General features: G+C 39.4%; 1 protein-coding gene across 3 annotated transcripts in view; it reads left to right on the top strand.

Annotated features, from left to right (window-relative positions):
- Positions 1–20,190, top strand: part of GNG2 (G protein subunit gamma 2) — a 131,928-nt gene extending 111,738 nt beyond the window's left edge. For all 3 annotated transcript variants that reach the window (XM_005685654.3, XM_005685652.3, XM_005685653.3), the window contains one exon: positions 16,940–20,190. In XM_005685654.3, the coding sequence (XP_005685711.1) occupies positions 16,940–17,068 (129 nt within the window). In that variant the 3' untranslated portion in view covers positions 17,069–20,190. The remainder of the gene's footprint in view (positions 1–16,939) is intronic.

The raw sequence follows: 20,831 nt of genomic DNA, 5'->3' as shown, positions 1-20,831 counted from the left end.
ATTCAGACAACAGTAATGTTTTATTTACGTTATCAGTTAGTTTTAATACATAGCTAAAGTAGAGAACCATGGTTCCATGGGAAGAGGTTTGCTCCTTATAACTCCCATCAGGTCTGTGCTAGAGTCTGAAGGGAGAGCTTATTTTCCTCTGTAGGTAAGCCGAGCAAATAACCATAGACATTTTCCCATCTATCCTTAATCTCCTTTATACAATTTGAATCCTGGTAATGAGCCACAAAATGTAAACAGCTTCTTTCTTGCAATTGCTTTAATTCTTCTTTATTTATAATGTGATAAAGGGTCCTTAACATCTATTTTGCGCCTTCACTACCTTCCTCTTCTGCATTTTCCCCTTTACCTGTTCTTTTTTATTTCCTTTCTTAAAAAAGTACAATGTGGCAAGTGGGCATAGTACCTGCTGGGAGGAGTGAGGTCACGCGAAGATTGTGGCACCAAAAAGAGTCATTCAGTTCTTTTTTTCTCCCTGCTGGGAGGTGTTCTGTGTGTGGGCCTCTGGAAAATGCCACTTTGCCTTTTGGGGTGGCCCAGTGAAGATGAAAGTGTTTGCCAAGCCCCGATATGGTTGGCATTTTCTGGTACAACTCAGCATCCCCAGGCCCAAGTCCTGAAGCAGGATGTAATGGTGTAGGTGGTATGAGAAGCTGACAGTGGGAGGGACAGCTCAGAAACAGACCTTTTCAGCTGTAGGTCAGACCATCATCACCTCTCACCTGAATTACTGACTGCACAGTGCACTTAGCTGACCTCTGCAATCCCTTCTCAACCCTAGTCCATCCCCACCATCACTTACCGTCCATGTGGCTGCCAAAGACCACAAAGCAAAGACTTGCTGCAAGAAAAGCTCATTAGGTTCCTCTCCTACTGAACATCTTTTCATGACTCCTGTCACCTGGAACTTGAAATTCAAACTCTCCAGCAGAGTGTGTGTAAGGTCCTTCTGGCCCCTGCCCCTCTTTTCAGCTTCAATCCCTTCCCCTCACCCCCATGCCATATTGAACCATTCTTAATTCCCTTGATAGGGATTTCAAATGACAGGAACATTCAGTTTCCTCCTCTTTACATTTCTGCTTTCCCAACTCCCATGACTCCTTGAAGACTCAATCATTATACCCTTTAAGATGCTTTCCCAGACCTTCATCATAAGAGTGGACTTTGGCTATTTTTCTGTTATTTATTCCTTTATCCAGTACATATTTTAGTGAGAGCTTTCTAAATTGCCAGGCCTTGTTAGGTCTTAGAGATACAGAGCTGGATAAAGATAAAGAAATGATTCTTGCTCTCAAGGATCTCCTAGTCTAATAAAGGGTTACCCAAAAAAATGAACAAGACCTATTACTGATATAAGTAAGACATCCAAAAAGCATAATTACCAAGTATCATCAGAATGAAGCCGATACCTCACCCTGATTACCTTGATATACTACTTGTGAAGAGACCAAATAAAGCAGTATCTCTTTGAGACATAAAGCATTGGCCTAATAAACTGAACAGTGAGTGATTGCCTTCCCAGCTGATTGTAACTTTCAAAACTCTCAATTCCTCTTGACATCATTGGACCCAAAATTGTTGGAAATAACAGAGGCAGCCTATATTTCAGCATTTGCTCTGCACATCAGAGCCAGGCAGGCATGCTATGGTGAAGTGTCAGGTTATTTTTAGTTTAGCTCTTGGAATAAAACTGCCACTGGTTTAGGACTGGTTTATCTGCCTTTCGGAGTCCCTTTCAAGGTTTTGAGCGTTCAGGTTTCTCCACCTACTTTCCATGCATGATCCTGTCAGCAAGAAGGAGCTTCTCTCTGAAGATCCCAGGTCTGTGATTTTTCGAATGACAGCAGCGGCCTCTTCAAGCTATAAAGGCTGCGGTGGCTTGATGTCCCTCTGGCAGAGCGTAGTGTAGCTGAGGCAATAGGGAGCAAGGAAAAGGGGGCACAGCTGACACTGGGGGTGTCCAGGGTCCCTTCCGCAAGAAGTGGCCTTATCCCTTCTGTGGCCTCCAGAATATCCTTGGCTGCCTAGAGTAGTCTTACTATGGGAGGGTCTGAAGAGCATATTCCTTTTTAAGCCTTCTTGTTTCCTATCCCTTTGTATCACAGATCCTGGGAGATTTGGGCTAATGAACCTATTATCTGTTCATAAGCCTCAGGCATATATAAATTATACTCCCAGCCTCTCTGTGTTTCTTTGTTAGCATTTCATTCAAGGACAGAAAGGAAAGAGAAGCCAAAGAAAGCTGGGATGGGCTGGGGAAAGGGGCAGAGAGAGGTTTTGGAGACTGTGACACTCAGATGTATGCAACAACAAGATATGCTGCTGTTGAGCAAAGGCTGGTGAAAGAAAGCTTGTCCTGAGAGCGCAAGTCAAGAGAGCACGTGTGAAAGCAAAGGACAGTAAGACTTCAGTGACTCCATTTATTCGTCACTATATTAGGACTCTGGGTTTCTAATAATAGAAACCTAACCCAAGCTGGCTTAAGCAGAAAGAAGGCATTGATGATAAAAGATACAAGGCGTCTCAGAATCTGAGAGCAGAAATGTAGCTGAGTGAGCATGGGGAGTCAGAACTGAGAAGCCAGCAGGAACTGTGGGGGCTCTGGGATGTCTCTGCTTCTCTCAGCCTCTTTCCTCTCCCAGGAGGAATAGATCTCTCAGCTGCCTGTTGCATGTGGCGGACACAAAATGGCTGCCCACAACTCCCAGGATCACACATCACACTTTCAGCTCCATGAAGAAAGAGGTAGACTCATGTCATCCCTTTTAGTCTCACTTCCTAGAGTGGTACATTTGTTCTACCAAGGATGAGCCATCTGCAGCTTCAATCAACTAATGCTTGAATTAGCCACATTGCACAAAAATGGCTCCTAGGAACCCACCCACCCGTAAGCATGGGAAGGGTAGTTAAGGAGGGGTGAGAATCATCATAAGCTGAAAGGAAGCCCTTTAATGCATGGCATTGTTGGCATCATGAATAATATACATGTAAGTGCAAAAGAAAGCCAAGGCCAGGAGCATGGGTGAAATGATTGCTTCTTAACTAATTGGATGCTCCTTATATTGGCTTCACATATAAATGCCAAAGTTATTTCTCATTTCTCCCAAATGGTTCCAATAGACCTTTCCAGCTGGCATTCTTCACTGTCTAGAGAATGTGCTGTGCAGATTACCGTCTCTCTGGTTATTCTGAATCCCTCAGTGAGAGCACTCTTCCCCTTATTCTTTTCCTATTTGTTGTTGTTCAATTGCTCAGTCATGCCCAACTCTTTGCAACCCCATGGAATGCAGCATGCCAGGCTTCCCTGTCCTTCGCCGTCTCCTGGAGCTTGCTCAAACTCATGTCTGTTGAGTCAGTGATGCCATCCAACCATCTTGTCCTCTGTCATCCCCTTTTCCTCCTACCTTCAATCTTTCCCAGCATCAGGGCCTTTTCTATTCTTTTCCTATTTATTGTAGAGTAAATGCTTATGTCCCTCCCCATATTCATATTCATGACTTCCCTGGTGGCACAGACAGTAAACAGTCTGTCTACAATGTGGGAGACCTGGGTTCGATCCCTGGGTCAGGAAGTTCCCTAGAGAAGGAAATGGCAATCCACTCCAGTACTTTTGCCTAGAAAATCCCATGGACGGAGGAGCCTGGTGTCCATGGGGTTGCAAAGAGTCAGACACAACTGAGCGACTTCACTTTCCATATTCATACATTAAAATCCTAACACCAAAATGTGGCAGTATTTGGAGATGGGGCCTTTGGGAAGTGATTAGGGGTCATGCAGGCAGAGCCCTCAGGAATGGAATTAGTGCCCATATAGAGGCTCAGCAAGCTCCCTTGCCCTTTCCACTTTGTGAGGTTACAACAAGAAGATAGGCATCTATGAACTAGGAATCGAGACCCAACAGACACTGAATCTGCCGGCACCTTGATCTTAGACTTTCCAGCCTCCAGAACTGTTGTTTACAATCCACCTGGTTTTGGCATTTTATTAGAGCAGCCCAAATGGACTGGGACAATATCTGAATCTTACTCCTCTATGACAGGTCAGCTTAAATCCCTACTTGTTCATGAATCTTTTCTATTCTGATCCTACTTATTAGTCAGTTTATTAAATAATTTTACCTTCATCAGATAAATTACACAGTCCTCAACGTCAAAGACCTTATTGTCTACTTCTTGGTGATGAGATAGGCAGGCAATGAGAAAACACTTTTTTTTTTTTAGTGGATAGCTTTACTTTCACCAGGGCTTCCCTGGTGGCACAGAGGGTAAAGCGTCTGCCTACAGTGCGGGAGACCTGGGTTCAATCCCTGGGTCGGGAAGATCCCCTGGAGAGGGAAATGGCAACCCACTCCAGTATTCTTGCCTGTAGAATCCCATGGACGGAGGAGCCTGGTGGGCTACAGTCCATGGGGTCGCAAAGTGTCGGACACAACTGAACGACTTCACTTGCTTTCACTTTAAGTTCATGTACTAAATGTGTCATATAACAAGACATTAGGAACTATATTTTGGATGACATTTCCAATTACATTTATGGTTTGGGAAATTCCAAGCATGATTGCACTGGCCAAAGAAAACTCATCATATAGAAGAAAGTTCAGTAAAATGCCAAAAAGTAGGGCAGAATTGATCATTTTAAAATAGGTAAATTGTTTTATGTCAAGTATATGAATATAAGTAGCCAGTATTTATAGTATACCTTTCTTTTTGAAAACAGCTCAACATGAAAAAAACCAGACTGATTTTCATAACTGACAAAGTTGTGTAATTGTTGAACCAAATGTAAATGTTTCTAGTAAGCAAATCATCTTTCTGACAATCAACTCATAATACATTGGAACTGAACTTCAGGTAAAATTGTACTGAGACACAAGTCAGTTAGACATCCTGCTTCATTCTAGAGAGGGGACAGACATCCTAGGTTTGGGACTTTTCAAATACTTCTCCAGCATTTGAATCAAAAGTTTTAACATCTCTTCCCTAAAATTCTTGCATTCAGTTTATTAGGAAGAGTAAGTTTCAACCTTACATATAGGCCAAACTGAGACTATTTTCAGGGTTAACAAAATAGGTATAGTATTTCTGGAACTTATAGAGGAAAAGGCTGTGTTCAAAGATATCCATTTTAATTCATCTGATTTGCTGAAAGTGGAACAAATTTAAATTGAATCCAGGCATACATTAATAATTGAGCATAAAACTTCATTTTTATGAGGGTTGATACAATTTTCAAAGTTCAGTAGATGTTTGTTAAGCACCAAGTATATTCTTAGCCTTGTGCATTATACATGGGAGCTAGAGAGGCAGTACTGCTAAACCTTGATAATTCAAAATCCCTAGAAAATGAATTTTTCTGAATAACCTAGTTTTCAGGCCAGAGGAAGCTCTTCCTTCTTCAAAATATAAATTAAATTGAGTAAATATCATGTACTTTTCTCGATGACTGTTTTGAAAATTAATTCTATTATTTCCTTTTTTAAAAAAATTCTATTGATGTGCATCATCAGTCTAATATCACCTTAGACAAACAGGGAGGGCAAGATTATTTAGAATATTTATACTTTATTTTACAAATTTAAAATGCTAGGTATTTATTTATAAATTTTACTTTCTCTAATATCACAATCAAAGTTTGATCCTGGCTGCTTTCCACGGTCATAATGGAGAGATCCTTTAGACTCACCTTTGACCACCAGCAGTGATGTGGGCCCCTTGGTGATACAGGACGTCATGGTGGTATGCTGCTTTCCATTTCTGGCATTCCTAATGTTGCTCAGCATACCGACTGTTGTGTTTTCAGTATAATTCCAAGACACAGGAAAGAATACAGACATTTCTTCTGCATTTACTAAGGATCAAACTAGATGTTTCAATTTTCCCTTACTTGAATTACATATTGATAATTCAATGAATGATAAAGCCTTTACTGTAGCCAACAGCTTTTGACCTGAGTAAAAACATCTTTGTAAACAAGTGCAGGTCAATCTCTCTAGCGTGAAAATTTTATGATCTCTTCCCACAGGTGTTACAGTTTCTTTTGCCTTCAGCTGTCTTGCCAGGCTTGTGACAGGCAATGTTCAGGGTAACTTCTCATTCTAAGGCTCCATCCCAGTGTGATCTTTGAAGTCCTTTTAGGAGTCAATTTGAAACTGTAAATCCTGGATGGCTCCAATAGTGCAGGCCACACAACTGAAGGAGTGATTGAATGATTGATACCCTTAACACATAGGTAGTTGTCCATGGGCGCAGGCAGTGATGACCCATCAGTGGGTTGCAAGCATTTTGCAGTGTTAATTTTAAGGTGTGTTTCAGGATTCAGGATGTAATGAAGATGGAGCTTACTTAACCCTTACTTACAGTTTAAATTCTCAGGTCTGGTTTTTATTCTTACTGACAACTTATACTACTCAGAGCTGTAAAGGTGTCTGCCAGAGTAGATTCCTGTTTTTCAGAGCCCAAGATTATAATCTGGTGGTTTTTATTGGGACTGCCTAGAGCCCTCCTTCCCTTTCTCACTGATTCTCAGCCCCAGTCCAGTTGGGTGAAGTGCCTGGGTAGCTGGGTTTCAGCAGCTGTCAATCTAGGGAGATGCTTGCTCTTATCGAAAGTACATTCCTTCATTACACAGTAGATCTCATCTCCCTTATCAGAGACATGCTCTAGCAGTTTGCTGCTCATTCTGAATCACCAGTTTTGATTCTTTATTTCATCATTTCCATCATCATTCAAATATAGTGTTATTTGTACATCTTAAATGAAATTTAAATTTCTTCTCTTGAACCCCTCATTTCCTCCTCTAGCAACTACCTCATTTGTTTGCTCTGCTTTGAAGCTTAACTTCTTGAGAAAGTTGTTCATACTCAGTATTTCTAATTTCTCTTTTCTTTAGAAAAAATATTTTTACTCTGGAAGTAACCTCAAAAGTACAGAAGAGTTTGAAGTACAATGCAAAGAATTTTGTTTTCCCCTGAACCATTTGAGAAGAGTTGTCAACAGGTGCCTGTTACCTCTGGATACTTTAACATTTCCTATAAGTAAAAACATTGTTTTACATATTCATAATATGATCACTATGTACAATTGACATTTATACATCATCACCTTCTACTCCTCAGACCCCACTAAAGTATTTCAGATAATCCCAATGATGTCCCTTTTAGCAAAAGCACCCAGTTCCAAATCATGGGTTGTATTTAGCTGTCCTGTCAGGCACAGTTCCTTAGACTCTTAGGGCATGGACAGTTACAAAGATTATATAGATTTCTAGAGTGTCACTCAATTTTGGTTTGCCTGGTGTTTCTCTATGATTTAATTAAAGTAACAGAAATTTGACATTAATATCAGAGAACTGGTGGGATATCCGTCTCACTGCTTCCTTCTGTCAGTGATACACGATTTCATATTGTCACTTACTGGTGGTATTAACTTTAATTACTTGATTAAGGTGGCGTCTTCCAAGTTTATATTTTTTCTTGGTAGTTTACCCTGCTGTACTTTTTATTTTCTTATAAAACAGACTGTCATCTAACATCCTCCATAGCTATTTATTATGTTTTATTTTCTGTTCTCTCCATCCTTCTACTCAAGTACTACATAAGCAATTTGATTATGCTGTACATTGGTGTAGTTTGATTCATGGTTCTTCATTTGGGTATTGAGTTACTTGAAACTGTGGATTTATAGTTTTTATCAAATTTGGAAATTTTCAGTTATTATGTCTTCAATTATTTTTTCTTTCCTTTCTTCCACACACTATTTTTCTCCTCTCCTCCATAGACTCCAATTGTATGATTATAAGGCTCCCTGAACTTGTCTCCTAGCTCAGTGGTCTCAGTTTGTTTTCAGTCTGTTTTCTCACTGTGCTTCACTTTGGAGAGTTCCTGTTATTGTCTTCAAGTTCATTATTAATCTTTTCTTCTGCAGTGTCTAATTGGTGCTAATTCCATCCAGTGTGCTTTTTATCTCTAAAAATTTGATTTAGGCCTTTTTAGTATCTTCCACCTAGATAGCATATTCAAAAGCAGAGACATTACTTTGCCAACAAAGGTCTGTCTAGTCAAGGCTATGGTTTTTCCAGTGGTCATGTATGGATGTGAGAGTTGGACTGTGAAGAAAGCTGAGCGCCGAAGAATTGATGCTTTTGAACTGTGTTGGAGAAGACTCTTGAGAGTCCCTTGGACTGCAAGGAGATCCAACCAGTCCATTCTAAAGGAGATCAGTGCTGGGTGTTCTTTGGAAGGAGTGATGCTAAAGCTGAAACTCCAGTACTTTGACCACTTCATGTGAAGAGCTGACTCATTGGAAAAGACTCTGATGCTGGGAGGGATTGGGGGCAGGAGGAGAAGGGGACGACCGAGGATGAGATGGCTGGATGGCATCACCAACTCGATGGACATGAGTTTGAGTGAACTCCGGCAGTTGGTGTTGGACAAGAAGGCCTGGCGTGCTGCGATTCATGGGGTCGCAAAGAGTCGGACACGACTGAGCAACTGAACTGAACTGAACTGAGCTGATGTCTCTTTTAATCATGTTTTCCTTATCTCTATTTCCTTGGTCATGTAGACAATATTTACAATATCTATTTTAACAGCATCCTTATCTATTTATTTTATCATTTATGTCAATTCTGCATCTTTTTCTCCTCATTTTTGGATTAATTAATTTGTATTAATTTTTTTCTTCATTATGGGATATGTTTTTCTCCTACTTATTTGTATGCCTGGATTTTTTTTATTACATTCCACAATTTGTGAATTTTTTTTGTGTGTGGCATACTGGAAGTTTTTGTAGTCTTTAAATGTTTGGATGTTTTGTTCTGTGGTCCAGTTAAATAACTCAGAAACATTTTGATCTGTTCTTTTAAACTTTAATAGGTGGGTCCACCTCAGCTGTTAGTCAAGGCCTACTTGGCACCACTACTGAGGATACCCTTTCTAAGACCCATCAATCCCCTATGTGTATGAGATCTTTCTACTCTGTCCAGCAGAGACACAAACTACTCCAGCCCTGTGTGATCACCGGGGACTACTTCACTTGATCCTTTCTGAAATTCATTTCATAGTTTCAAGCAGTTTTCTCCCACATATGTGCTGATCAGTATTCAGCCAAAGACTCTAAAGGAATCCTCTGAAGGCCTCCAGAGTGCGTGCTTGCTCTCTTTCTCTCTCTCTCTCTCTCTCTCTCTCTCTCCCTCCAGTGACTCTGTGTGTGTGTGTGTGTGTGTGTGTGTAGGTTTTTCTTCTCTGTCACTCCCTCATCAACTCAAGGAGGTTTCTGAAATCTGTTTGGGTAGCCCCTCCCTGTGCTGTGGCCTAGAAATCTTTTCAAGCAGTAAGCTGGGACATGGGGCTTATCTTGCCTCCCTTCTCTCAGGGATAACTGCTGCCTACTGTCTAATGTTTTTTAAAAAACATTTGTTCATTTTTTTTTTCCAGTTTTTAAGTTAAAGCAGGAGGGTTTAATTAGTCCCTGTTCCTCCATCATAGTCAAAATTGGAAGTCTAGAATACTACATTAGTTCTGCAAGGACGGGAATTTTTATTTTGTTCCCTAATTATTTCAACCTTCCAGAATTGTGACTAGCATATTAGGTACTCAGTAAATATTATTTGAATGGAGTATTTGTTGATTAAGATTATATTTGAGAAATTTTTCAGCAATTATTTGAGTCTTTCCTATGTGCTGGCACTGATGACATAGTGGTGAATAAAATAGATATGATTCCTGTATTCAAAGAGCCAAATGCCTGAAGGGAAATATCAAACATCAAATAAACAAGCAAGAGTTGTAATTATAAATTGTGATAAGTGTTTTTCCATGAAGGAAAAGAGTGAGGAGACAGAATAGGTGAGGAAAGTGATGGCTTCATCATTATTGGATAAGATAATCAGTCAAAACTCTGCAAAGAGGCAATATTTCAACTGACTTCTGAAGAGAGAGGAGGAGCCAGCCTGGTGAGGAGATGGTTCCAGGGACTTGTATGTGTGAAGCTTCGAGGCAGAAAAGAACTTGGAGCTTTCACAGAATTAGAGGAGACCGGTATGGGAGGGGAAAACGCTACAACGTGAAATTGGAGAGATGGCAAAAGTAGGCAGGACCCACAGGCTGTTTTTGTGATGTCTTGGCTTTCTACAGACTACAATGAGAAGCTCTTGAAAGTTTTAAATAGGGAGTGATATGAGCCAATTTATATTTAAAACTATTTTTCTAGCTGCAGTATGGAGAATACTACTCCTGGCACAGTTGTAAAAGAGAAGTTATATACAGCTGAGATTCTTAAAATTTTTTGTGCCCCTAAGCTTGTTTGGCTGTCTGCTGAAGCATATGGTCTCCTTCTCAGAATAATGTTTTTAAATTACAAAGGAAATGAATTATACTAAAATATAGTTCGTCAGAATATTTTTAGGAAAACTTTTGTGATACAGTTAAACATAGATACTTCTTTATTAACTGATTAGGTTATATAAGAATGGGTATGTACTTACAAAATGAAAGAACATAAAATGTTGATATATCTATACTAACTAATATGATGGAAAATATCTGATTTTTATTGATGACTAAATCACAGAAACTGTTAGTGCTACTTGTATTGTCTACATCTATAATGGAAAGAAATGTTAGATTTCCATTTGAGATTGGTGAAAATAACAATGTCATTTTTTTTATCTTTGAACTTCACAGACCACACCCTGAATTCAGTTCATCAAGCCCGTCTTAGTCCATTTGAGCGACTATAAAAGAATGCCATACACTAGGTGGCTTATGAACAACAGAAATTTATTCCTCATAGTTCTGGAGGCTAGAAGTCCAAGATCAAGGTACCATAGATGTGACATCTAGTAGGAGCCTGTTTCCTGGTTCATAGAAGACCATCTTCTCTCTATGACCTCACATGGGTAAAGGGGCAAGGGAGTTCTCTGGGGTCTCTTTTTATAAGAGCACTAATTCCATTCATGAGGGCTCTACTCTCATGACCTAAAAATGGAAATGAAAGTCATTCAGTTGTGTCCGACTCTTTGTAACCCCATGGACTGTAGCCTGCCAGGTTCCTCTGTCCATGGAATTCTCCAGGCCAGAGTATTGAAATGGGTAGCCTATCCCTTCTCCAGGGGATCTTCCCAACTCAGGGAATTGAAAGTGAACCAGGGTCTCCTGCATTGCAGGTGGATTCTTTACCAGCTGAGCTACCAGGGAAGCCCCTCATGACCTAATCACCCACCAAAGGCCCCACCTCCAAACACCATCACATTGGGAATTAGATTTCAACATGAACTAGGGGGGTGGGGAGGAGACACAAACATTCAGTCTATAAAAGATCCCTTGGAAATTTTTAGTTAAGAGGTTATTTCAGTAATTGTGGAAAAGAAGATGGAGGCTTGGACTAAGGCATTTGCAGAAGAGGTGACAATAAGGGGACAAAGCTGAGATGTTTTTATGGGAGCATCCCTGTACAGTGTGCATGTACTCAGTGGCTTTGGTAGGAGAGCTGGATTTGGCACGAAGAAAAGTCTCATCTTTCCTCAGGGTGTGCTGGCAGCTGTCACCTTGGTAGGAGGGTAGGGTTGGAGGTGAAAGGGATAAGACCAGGGTGAGAGGGAGGCCAGGGCTTCCTGCCTGCTCAGTGGCTGTTACTGCCCTAATGGGGGTGCAGGCAGGTCCCAAGTTGCTGGAGCAGACGCTCTAAGGGTTGGGTCCAAGCGGGTTCTATTCCCTTGAAGTGTGAACTCTCCCCTATCCCAGCACCAGCACCCTTGGGAGCAGTGCTGGAGCAAGAGGGGCCCATTTGGGCTCTCAACGTCTGTCAGGGTACAAGCTGCTGTGGTACAGCCTCAGTTCAAGGCTGCTTCTGATGCACTGCCTCTGAGAGTGCCAGTAATGGCTGCCCCCGCCCTGCTCACACAGCGCTTCTGGTCAGAACCCCCTCTGCGTCTTAGAGCAGAGTTCTCTACGTCATGCAGTCCTCACTCCAGCGTAGAGTTATGACATGAATTAAGCAGGGTGGGAACATTCACTCAGCTCAAGCTGGGGTGCTCTGGGGCAGTCATGGGAAACCAACCAGCCACCAGTGCAATTTCAATCAGCCCTATCCACTCTGCTTCAGGAGAAAGTGAGTGCATACGTGCATTCCTCCCAAGTAGACAGAGTCTGGGCTTCCCACAGCCCTCATGTTAGTCCTCCCAGTCATCCAGTCAGTCAAGGGAGCTGGTCTTCGCTGGGCCAGACCTCAGGACTCGCGCCTGTAATATGTAGCTTGAACCATTTATTGCCCAGGGAGGATCTCTACCCCTGTAATCTCCCTTTTCTTCTGAGTCCCCTGCCTGAGCCACAGGTCCTGACCTGACTGTTTCTCTTCCCTTCCTACCCAATCCTGTGTAGATCTTTCTTTCAGCCTTGGTTGTATAGGAGACTTTGCTAGTTTTCAGTTAGTTTTCAGTGCCACATGTAGATGTATTTTTGATGTGTCTGTGGTGGGAGATAAGTTCCAGGTCCACCTACTCTGCGTCTTGATCATCTCTAAAATTTAAGATAATTTAGTAGGAACAATCAACAGAACAGAAAAGAGAGAGGTTACCTAAAGTTATTGAGGAAATCTTCATGGAAGAGCTAGGCCTAAGAATGTGAAATGTGAAAGAATCTCATGAGAAATGTTAGCAGGGATGGTTAGAAAGCCAGAAGATTTGCCAGGCAGGCTAGCTGCTGTAACTCATTGAAAGGTAAAGGATAAAGGATAATATTAAGGATTAGAAAGAAAGAGCATTCCTAAAAATCAAGTCAAGAACACTAAGACTCAAGACTCTGGTACTCACGAGCTGTAAACTAGGGCGAACACTTACCTAATGAAACCTCAGCTTCACATATTAAAAATGAGGATAATCATAATAGCTTGTGACCTGTAGTGTTATTTTAAGGATTAAATAAATACTGTGTGTAAAGTAACATGTATCAAGGGCAGATAAATATTAGCCATTGTTCTAATTACTGCTAGGATTCTGACATTGTATTGGACTGTCAGCCACAGGAGATTGCAGTCTAGTTGAGGAAACATGATAGAACACATAATATATTTTCAGAGTGAAATTGTTCAGAATCAAGTTTCCAAATACAATATCTGAGCAACTCTAAGCTGTTAACACATTATTAACCAGAGACATATTAATTCCTCTCTTGTTGTCCAAATGTTATAGACCAGAGATGTTTCAGTATTCCCTTACATAACAAATCACCAGCCACAGGCATTAGCTTCTGCAAAAATTCCTCTGTCAATAATATGTTAAGTTTTGCCCCGTATAGTGCTTTCTGTACCATAAAAAGACTGAAAATTCCTGCTGCACATTTGTATGTGAGCATTGCAAATGAGTAGGGACACTGCTGTATCTCTTGTTAACAAGGAAGTTTTAGACATTACTATTGTCTAGTCTCTGCTGCTTGCATAATAATGACTATGACTCAAACAATTAAAAAACCAAAACAATAAAAAAGTAATTGAGATTCTAAAAGTCTGTTCTTTGCTTTCATTTAGAGGAGCTAAGACAAGAACAGGCTGTTTCCTTTCATTCTGTCATAATAGCATTTCAAAAAGATGCACAAAGAATTTCAATTGACCTTTGGAACTAGCCCTGCATTTGAGTAGTTTGTATGTAGAAGGCTGTTTGAGTTGTTTGTATATAGATGGCTGTGGCTTAACGGCTATACATTAATGTTCAAATTCTTTTTCTGCAGCATACTTTGCTATATGACACTGAACCACTCCTGCAATGTGTTAAGCCTATATTTTTAATCTATAAAAGGAGGATAACAGATCAGTAGAGAAAACTTAATGTCTGTAACAAAATAGAAACACAATAAAAATACTTTAATAATCAATGTAATGCCTATTAAACAGTGAGGATTTAAGCCAAAACTTCTAACAAAGACAAAGAAGTTTATTATATAATGACGTATAGGTCAATTTACTAAAAGGATACAACAATTATAAATATATATGCATCCAAAATCAGAGTGCCTAAATACATTAAGCACATATTAACATAACTAAACAGAGAAACAGATAATACAATCGTAGTTGGAAACTTTACTACCTTACTTTCAACGATGGGAAGATCATCCAGACAGAAAATCAATAAGGAAATGTTGAACTCTACTTTAGACCAAGTGAGCCTAAAACATATATAGGACATTGCATCCAACAGCTTCAGAATATACATTCTTCTTAAGTGCACACAGAACATTCTCTTGGATAGGTCAAATGACAGATCATAAAACAAGTCTTGGCAAATTTAAGGAGGCTGAAATCATACCAAGAATCTTTTCCAATCACAACTGTATGAAACTAAAAATCAGTAACAGGAACAAAGCTGGAAAGTTCACCAATATGCAGAAATTTAAAAACACACTTGTAAACAACCAGCCAGTGGATCAAAGAAGAAATAAAAAGGAAAGTTAAAAGGTACCCTGAAACAAATTAAAAAAAAAAAAGAAGAAAACACAACATATGAAAACATATGGGATGCAGCAAAAACCAGTTCTAAGAGGGAAGTTTATAGTGATAAATTTTTAAAGGTGTCAAACAACCTAACATTATACCTCAAGTAACTACTAACCAATTTTAAGCACAAAGTTCGTGAAAGGAAGCAAAAACAAAGATCAAAGCAGAAATAAATGAAATAAAGACCAGAAGGACAAAAGTCAGCAAAGCTAAGAGCTATTTTTTGGAAAATTTAACAAAATTCACAAACCTTTGGCTAGACTAAGGAAAAAAAAAAAAAAGAAAACTCAAACAAGTAAAACTGGAAATGAAAGAAGAGACATTATAACTGATATCACAGAAATACAAAGGATCATAAGATTCTACTATGAATCATTAAATGCAACAAATTGGATAATCTAAAAGACATGGATAAGTTTCTAGAAACATGTAACTTACCAAGACTGAATCATTGAAAAAGAAATAGAAAATCTGAACAGACCAATTACCAGTAAGGAGATTGAATCAGTAATTGAAAATTCTCACCAAAGAAAATCTCAAGACTAGACGACTTTCCTGGTGAATTCTACCAAACATTTAAAAAATTAATGCCAATTCTTCTAAAACTCTTCGAAAAAACTGAAGAGGAGAGAATACTTCCAAATTAATTTTACAAGGTCAGCATTATCCTGATACAAAAGCCACGTAAGGACACTATAAGAAAACTGTAAGCTTATATCTCTGATGAATATGAATGTTAAAATTCTCAACAAAAATATTAGCAAACCAAACTCAACAGCGCATTATGTGCTACATCACATTAATAGAATGAAAAATAAAAGTCACATGAGCATCTCATTAGAGAAAATTTAACAAAATACAACATCCTTTCCTGTTAATAACTATCAATAAATTGAATACAGAAGGAATGCACCTCAACATAATAAAGTCCATATATATCAAGCCCACAATTGACATCATACTCAATGGTAAAAGATTAAAAGTTTTTCTTGTAAGATCAGAAGCAAGACAAGGTTACCCACTCTCATGACTGTATTTAGCCTAGTACTGGAGTTCCTAGCCAGAATAACCAGGAAGGAAAAAATAAATAAAAGGTATTGAAACCAAAACCAAAAAAGTAAAATTGTCTCTGTTTGCAGATGATGATCTTATATAGAGAAATCCTAATAATGTCACCCCCTCAAAAAAGAAAAAAGAAAAAACCTGTTAGAACTAATAAATGAACTCAGTAGCAGAATGAAAAAATCAACATACAAAAATCAGTTGTGTTTAAGACTTTGATAGCAAACTATGCATTAGTTCTTTAAAGTCTCTGCCCCAAAGTGACTCATATCACTTCTGCTTATGTCTCATTGAGCAAGTCTGATGCCTTTGTTGGGTATGTATAACCCACATGTAGGAGGGGCAATGGATCTTTTCAGAAATAATCCTGTCTCCCCACTCTTAGAGAGGACTGTCTTCCAGTAGGCACTCTGAGTTGCTGTTGTAGTAGTACACTGATGTGGGGAAATGTTTGTGTTGATTTCTAGAATAAGTGTATTACATCTTGTAAGAGACTGACTCTTGACTTTATGGTTTTGACCCCAGATGGCATTCTCTGGGTAGATCATCATCCACGTAGGCCCAAGATGCAGTTACAAATGACTTGTAATTTATTTCCTCATATTCAATTCCCCTTCAGTAGTGAAAATTTGCCACTGTCAAAGCTCATCAAAGAAAGGTACTCCAGAAGACATTCAACAAGGAGCTACAGAAATGTTATGAGAAATGACAGCATCACTGAGATCACTGACCAGCCTCCCAGGGGAATTCCTTAAAGCGTGTGATGCTTGGTTGAAGTAACACATAAAATATGTGTAATAAATTACATATAATATTATCATATATATAAAGTTACATGAGTACATATATAATACCTCCTCTTGTATTTGTTAAAAACAAATCAACATGGCTTTAAGCATCCCTAGCTCAATTTCTGAAGCAGAGAGACACAACTACAGAGTGATAATAATGGATAGCCTGTGTGAAAAGCTTATAGTGTTGTAGGCACTAAGTGATATATGTGGTTCACCTCATAAGCCCTTGCAGCCAGGGCTGGGACTGGGATGAGGGAAGGAAGCAACCTGCCCGGGACACAGAATTTAAGGAGATGCCTGACAAACACAAGGTTGATGGTTGCTTGACCCTGACCATGAATGCCTCCTTCAGTGACTCACTCACCTCTCCCTAACCCCGGACCTGCTTGTAGCAACCCTATGAGGTCAAGATCATCAACTCCCTTCTTCACAGATGAGGAAACAGTAGCCTTTGAGGATGAGTATTTTGCTTGACTTGAACCCAGGCAGCATGGACACCCAAGTCTGAGCCTTGACTCACTGAGCCTGCATCAGTGCCTTCATCGACGCCTTAGCTAAAGTTTTGGTTGTTTTTGTCATCTTTTCCAGGTGTCCAAGGCAGCTGCAGATTTGATGGCCTACTGTGAAGCGCATGCCAAGGAAGATCCTCTCCTGACACCTGTTCCGGCTTCAGAAAACCCATTTAGGGAGAAGAAGTTTTTCTGTGCTATCCTTTAAGTCTTCAGGAGGAACCTGAGGAGCCTCGGGGCTCCAGGGACACTGATGTAGAGTTTTTAGCAAAGTGGGCGCCTTTCTAGTCCACAGCATTTAAAGAGAGGGAGGAGAACCATCCTGGAGTCTCCAGGCTTATGCATGTTTAAAGAACTGGTCCCCTTTATGAGTATGAAAGCTGATCCACACCCCAAGTTAAAAGATCTGATGTCTGGAGAACTGCCTAGAGGAGGGGAATATGTAAAGATAAAATTGATGTCATTTCTTTCCTGCTATCCCTCCCCAAACCTTATGTTTCTGCTTCATATTTAAAAAAATAAAAATTAAAACAGACAGCTGTACTGAACTCAGATATGTATGACCTTCTTGGAATGAATATTGCCTTTAGAGTACCCTTTGACAAGCTGAGTCGCCCACTGTAGCTGTGGTTCGGTTCAATGGCGTTGATGTTTCGTCTTTGTTTCTTTTCTTTTTCCCTTTTCCCCCACCCTTCCCTCCACCCCTCTCCATTAGAGTAGTGAAAATATAGGCTGGATTTGTCTGTAAGACTGAACTCGAAGGATGAGCACCCAAAGGGTTTAGAGAGGTTTCCCCGTGGCTTATCCTCATGGTAATAACAACAACAAATGCCGGTTATCTGTGTTCTCTGATCACTATTCCTAACATTTGTACATGATAGCTTTGATTCTGCGAGTAAAAGTAAATCATGTGTTGTGACTGGTGCTTTCATATATTTGTGACAGTTTTTGAGTAATACTGCATGAAAATGTCCCCATGTTACATCCATTCAGAAGTTTTGTTGTTTTACTATGAAGTTCGGAAAAAGAATAAAAGAGAAATAAAGCTAGGGAGGACAAGACTCAGTATCTTGAAAACTGAGATGACTTCAGAGCCTTAGCCATGCCTAAAATACCTCCTAGTTAACAGAGGCGTCAGTGCTTCTTCAACGTATTTTCCAGAATCCAAAGCATTTTGATTTGATCCAGGATCCAGGGCAGCACACCTACCAACAAGCAACAGAAGCAAGGATTCACCTTGAGTTGGGAAGTGCTGTCGTCACAGAGTCAGAGCAAATTCCCTTTTTCCCTGAGTCACCAAAATTCTAGAGTGAAGAAGGCTTTCTGTGCTCTTCTTAACAAGAAAAAATATGGCCCTCACTTGTTCAAGTATCAAGAGGAATAACCCTTGACTCCAAATCAAATCCACTCTCAGAATCCAGCTGTTCACATGCCAGCGAGGAAGGGTCAGATGCCACCCCAAGCAGCTCCACCAGAAACAGTTCTGGCTCTTTTTTCCACTGAGATAGCCTTTGTTTTTCACCTAAATTCTCAATAGAGTCTTTTCTTTGTGTTTGTTCTCCGCTTTGTTGGTTAGAGTCTCTCTGCCTTTGTTTACAACTTCCTTGCCCCCTCTAGCTTTCTCTTCCCAAGAGATGTGTTGTTAAGTGATTTTTTTCTTTGTGGCTCCCGTCCACCAGTAATGGGAAACTTGGAAGTCTTTCTTGCTTTTTTCAGTGTTGTTTCTAGGCAGATGAGGGCTCGCTTACAACTCTTTTTTAATTTTGAAATTCCAAAAGATAATTTCTGAATTAATTTTATTCTCTTTCCATTCTCTTCCTCCCATTAAAAAAAAAAAAAAGGAGAGCAAGGAAGGAAAAAAAGAAAATAAAAATCCACCCAGGGACAGATTTTGAAAGAAACTTGATAAACACTTTGCTTAGCTTCCTGTATGGGGATGAGGGTAAAACAATAAATAAATTCAATTAAAACTCATGTGGGGGGGGGGCAGGGAGAATATTAAGACATTGTGAAATTCATGAATGCACTCCTGTAACCAAATACTTCTGTTCAAACTTTTGGATTTTGTTACAGTCAGTGGGACTCTGATGAAGATTAGGTGGGGGAAAAACTCTGGCAGAATATTAAACTACAGTATTGTACCATTGGCTTACTAATATTGTGGAATCAACAAAAACCCAACCATATTTTAGAAATAAGCCAAAATATGAATTGAATATGTGTTCACATGAAAACAAGTGTGAATAAAGCACTCTTTGGTGGTGATTAAAGCATCATTGTAATACCCTGATACTTTTTATAATCCACACCATTTATTTTTCTCAGAAGGAGTCTCTATATTTTCATGTAAAGCTAGATCTTTGGAGCAGTTAAAATGGAATTAAAACTCATAGGAATACAGCTCTGTTAATTAAAAGTTAAGGAAGTGTCAAACTGCACATGATCTTGTTTATTGAAGAAAGAGGGCAGAAAATACACGGGTATTCTGAAATTAGGTTTAAGAAAACTGTTTGGCTCATTCATAATTTCATGTCCTACAAAAGGGCATTATAATCCCAGAGTTTTTGTATGAGTTTTAACTTACTGGTATTTTTACTTGTTAAGGAGGAAATAATCTTTTGATTACTTATGCCTCTAATGAATTTTAATTCTTTTAGAAATTTAACAATCATTTTCACCAGCATAATTTTATCTTAAGGGGTGACTAATAGGAAAGCTTAGCTTAATTAGTCAAGGCCCTAATTTATGTATATAATATATTGGGTAGTAATGAAAATCTGCCATGAAATTCATTAACCATTAATAATAGCCCTCTACTTAGAATGCAAACTCTATTAAGGAAAAAACCAATCTTGTATCATCCTCAGTATTAAATCTTTCTTCTTTTTTTCTTTCAATTTTAAACCAAGTGCTATTTAAGTCAGAGCTTGTGAATAAGTACTTTGAACTGAGGCTAACTTTGCTCATAATATTTGAAAGAGATTGCTTACCAAGGAAAAATTTTAAACCATTTCTCTGTATACTTATAATCACAAAAAGAATTTTGAGAAATCAAGCAGGCTGTCTTATGGGATTTTTTGTACTTTTTTTTTTTATAAATATTTGCTTCTAGCTGCTCCTGGCAATGGTGAATTATTATACATATACATTAATGTTTTCCCAGCCCTAGAACTGTTCACATTTTTCCTATATAAGATCTATGGAGTATATCTTTCAAAGAGAGAAATGCAGAAATGTTAAAGCAGAAAAACCTGAATGTGATGTGTACACTTTCATCCCCCATAGACAATGTATTTGTTTTAATAAATGGAATTTTCAGATTCATTTCCATATGCAGTTGATTTTATTGTGAAAGCCTGTGGACCACCTCACACAACGATTCTATGGTTAATTTGGGAAGGATGACAACACATAACAAGATGGATGAGGAAATAGAAATCCATGGATTTTCTTTAGGGTTTTGTTAATAAAGGCACCCAAGGAGGCAAAAACTCACATGAGGCTCTTGAAAAGCCTTTCTCCCAGGGGATAGTGCCTGGGGACAGAGAAAGGATACAGGGAAGCGTCCAGACTGGCAGGCTGGACTATGAAGACAGATGAGCTGCATTCACACTTGGACATCCTATGGGTGTGTCACACGGGGATTTTTTCTTTCCAAAAAGAAAAAAAATTGAACAGAGAACGTGCTGTTCTCTGTAAGCTGCTCGTGGTTTAAAAGAAGCAGTAGAGAAGATAAATGCTTAGGACTCTAGACTCATGGCTCCTTGGAGATATTCTCAATCAAGAAACCCTTCTGTATGTCCCCCAGATTATGCTAGTGAGTCATAGACCCTGTTAGTAAGAAGCAGGGGCTTCCCTGGTGGCTCAGAGGGTAAAGAATCTGCCTGCAGTTCAGGAGACGCGGGTTCAATCCCTGGGTCAGGAAGATCCCCTGGAATAGGGAATGGCAACCCACTCCAGTATTCTTGCCT

This window comes from Capra hircus, chromosome 10 (assembly GCF_001704415.2).
Source record: "Capra hircus breed San Clemente chromosome 10, ASM170441v1, whole genome shotgun sequence".
Lineage (NCBI taxonomy): Eukaryota > Metazoa > Chordata > Mammalia > Artiodactyla > Bovidae > Capra > Capra hircus.
The sequence above is the reverse complement of the archived record's forward strand: the minus strand, read 5'-3'. Positions and strand labels throughout refer to the sequence as shown.